Source organism: Mus pahari, chromosome 2 (genome assembly GCF_900095145.1).
Source record: "Mus pahari chromosome 2, PAHARI_EIJ_v1.1, whole genome shotgun sequence".
Lineage (NCBI taxonomy): Eukaryota > Metazoa > Chordata > Mammalia > Rodentia > Muridae > Mus > Mus pahari.
In genome coordinates, this window is record NC_034591.1 from 107,497,941 (window position 1) to 107,500,009 (window position 2,069).

Below are 2,069 nucleotides of genomic sequence, written 5' to 3' on the forward strand. Positions count from 1 at the left end.
CTCTCTCTCTCTCTCTCTCTCTCTCTCTCTCTCTCTCTCTCTCTCTCTCTCACACACACACACACACACACACACACACACACACACACACATGAACATATGAAGTGTATACATGCACACTGCATACATAGAGTCTAGAAAGCAAGCCCAGAGTGGCAGGTGATGGACAATTAGGATAAAGGACTGACATATGTTTTACAGTTTCTTCCGTATGCCTAGGAGAGTGTGTCTTCTCAGTTCTGTCATCTCCTGTGGCTCCTGCTCTCTTGGCTATGAGGGTTGGAGGGAAAATGCGGATTCCCTGCTCAGCTGCCCATCCTGTCCTGGTCCTACTGAAGTTCTCCGTTTTGCAGTTGCTGGTGAAGAACATCCAGCTGGAAGATGGCAAGATGATACCGGCCTCCCAGTTCTTCAAGGGGTCTGCTAGCAGTGCCCTGGAGCTGACAGAGGAGGAGATGGCCACAGCAGAGGCTGTGCGGGTAAGACGCACCTTCAGTGAGCACACCCAGCTGGGCAGATTGTACCCCGCAAATGTGTCTTCTGTGTTCACATTCCCTGGAGTTGGGAATGCACTGCCCTTAATCGGCATTGCCTCTGTCCTGTGCTGGCACCTTCTCATGTCCCTGGTTCCTTCTTCCTTTGTACCTGGGCCCCTGGGATTTGGGTCAGCTGAATCTGGCTTTTCTAGGGGCTCACTCCAAACAGTTAACAAATGAAATTTAGCTTTGGAATAGTTAAAGGTGGGGCCTTAACCCCATCACCTGTGATGAGTGTGTGTCTGGAACTCACACAGTGAGTGACCCAGGCGGTGACCAGCAAAGCTTCAGAGACAGGTTCCCTTCCAGCTCCTTCCCTACACAGTCTGTCATTCCCACTCCATCCCTTCCCAGTGAGCACACCAGAGAGGGGAAGGGAGGTGAGAACAATCTCAGGTGGCAAGTAAAGTGCAACAGAAACAGACTTCAGAGAGCAACTTGCTTTTACTGGGGTGTGTCAGGGAATAAAGGCTTTTTAAACTTTATGGGTGAGTAGGTTATATAGGGTGTGTATACAGCATTGGTCAGGGCCAGGGTGCTGGGGATGCCCCGTTTGCATACGGAGGAATTGCAGTGCTACTGGACATAGCCTTAACCTGGCTTTAACTAGGAGACTTCCTCTGCTGTCAGCAAAGGTAGGGGTGCAGGACTTCATGTGCCTGGGACATGCAGGCCTGAGTCAGGGGACGGAGTAGTCCAACTTCCTACCGCTCTCAAGCATGACTGGATTCCACTCCTGCTCTGGACTGGCTCTTCCCCACAATGGTCTACAGGTAGCTTCCTTCTCTGGTGGTCTAGCCTGAAGCTGGGTCAGCAGCCACTTCCCAGGATCTGTTCCTGGCCCCTCCCACTCTGTCTCCCTGTGGTACTGAGCCTTGCTGAGCAGATGACCCTGAGGGGTTTCAGCTTAGTCATCCCTCCAGTCAGGGGCTCAAGGACAGCGGTTCCTCTGCCTGTGATGGCTCTATCCAGATAAACCCATCTGAGAGGCCTGTTGGTGTGCCCATGAGCCTGGCCTGGGGCTGCAGCTTTCCCCACCCTAGGCATCAGAAGCAGATCCCACCATTCGGGTAGCATGGAAAAAACTCTTAATGCAAAATTCCACGTGGGCTTTACAGCACATGAAGAAACCATGTGTGTCCCTTTTTTAACAAGTACCACCCTCATACCATGTGAAGAAGAGAGTGGTAAGTCCTCACAAGCTGGGGTACTTGGGGACACTTGCTGAGTTCCTCCTGATTGCCAGACAATGTGTAGGAGTGGCGGGTGAAACTGCTGTCCATGTGGAGCTCCCAGCGGTGCAGACAGTAAGACAGCTTTGGGATACATTCTGTACGGAACAGGGCCTGTGAAACAAGGCCTCAGAGATGGGGTCAGTATTGGAGGGAAGTTGAGAGCTGGCTACAGAGAAAAGATCTGGATAAACCTTAGCACAGAGGACTATATATTTAAGGACACTGCAGGTGCAAGAACACCACAGGTGCAGGAACAGCACAGGTGCAGGGTCAGCACAGGTACAGGGTCAGCACAGGT

The 2,069-nt window shown here is 51.9% G+C and overlaps 1 protein-coding gene across 3 annotated transcripts in view; it reads left to right on the forward strand.

The window, feature by feature from the left end:
• Positions 1-2,069, forward strand: part of Aldh1l1 (aldehyde dehydrogenase 1 family member L1) — a 49,577-nt gene that overhangs the window by 15,714 nt on the left and 31,794 nt on the right. For all 3 annotated transcript variants that reach the window (XM_021189191.2, XM_021189185.2, XM_029534781.1), the window contains exon 8: positions 354-479. In XM_021189191.2, coding sequence (XP_021044850.1) covers positions 354-479 — 126 coding nt within the window. The remainder of the gene's footprint in view (positions 1-353; positions 480-2,069) is intronic.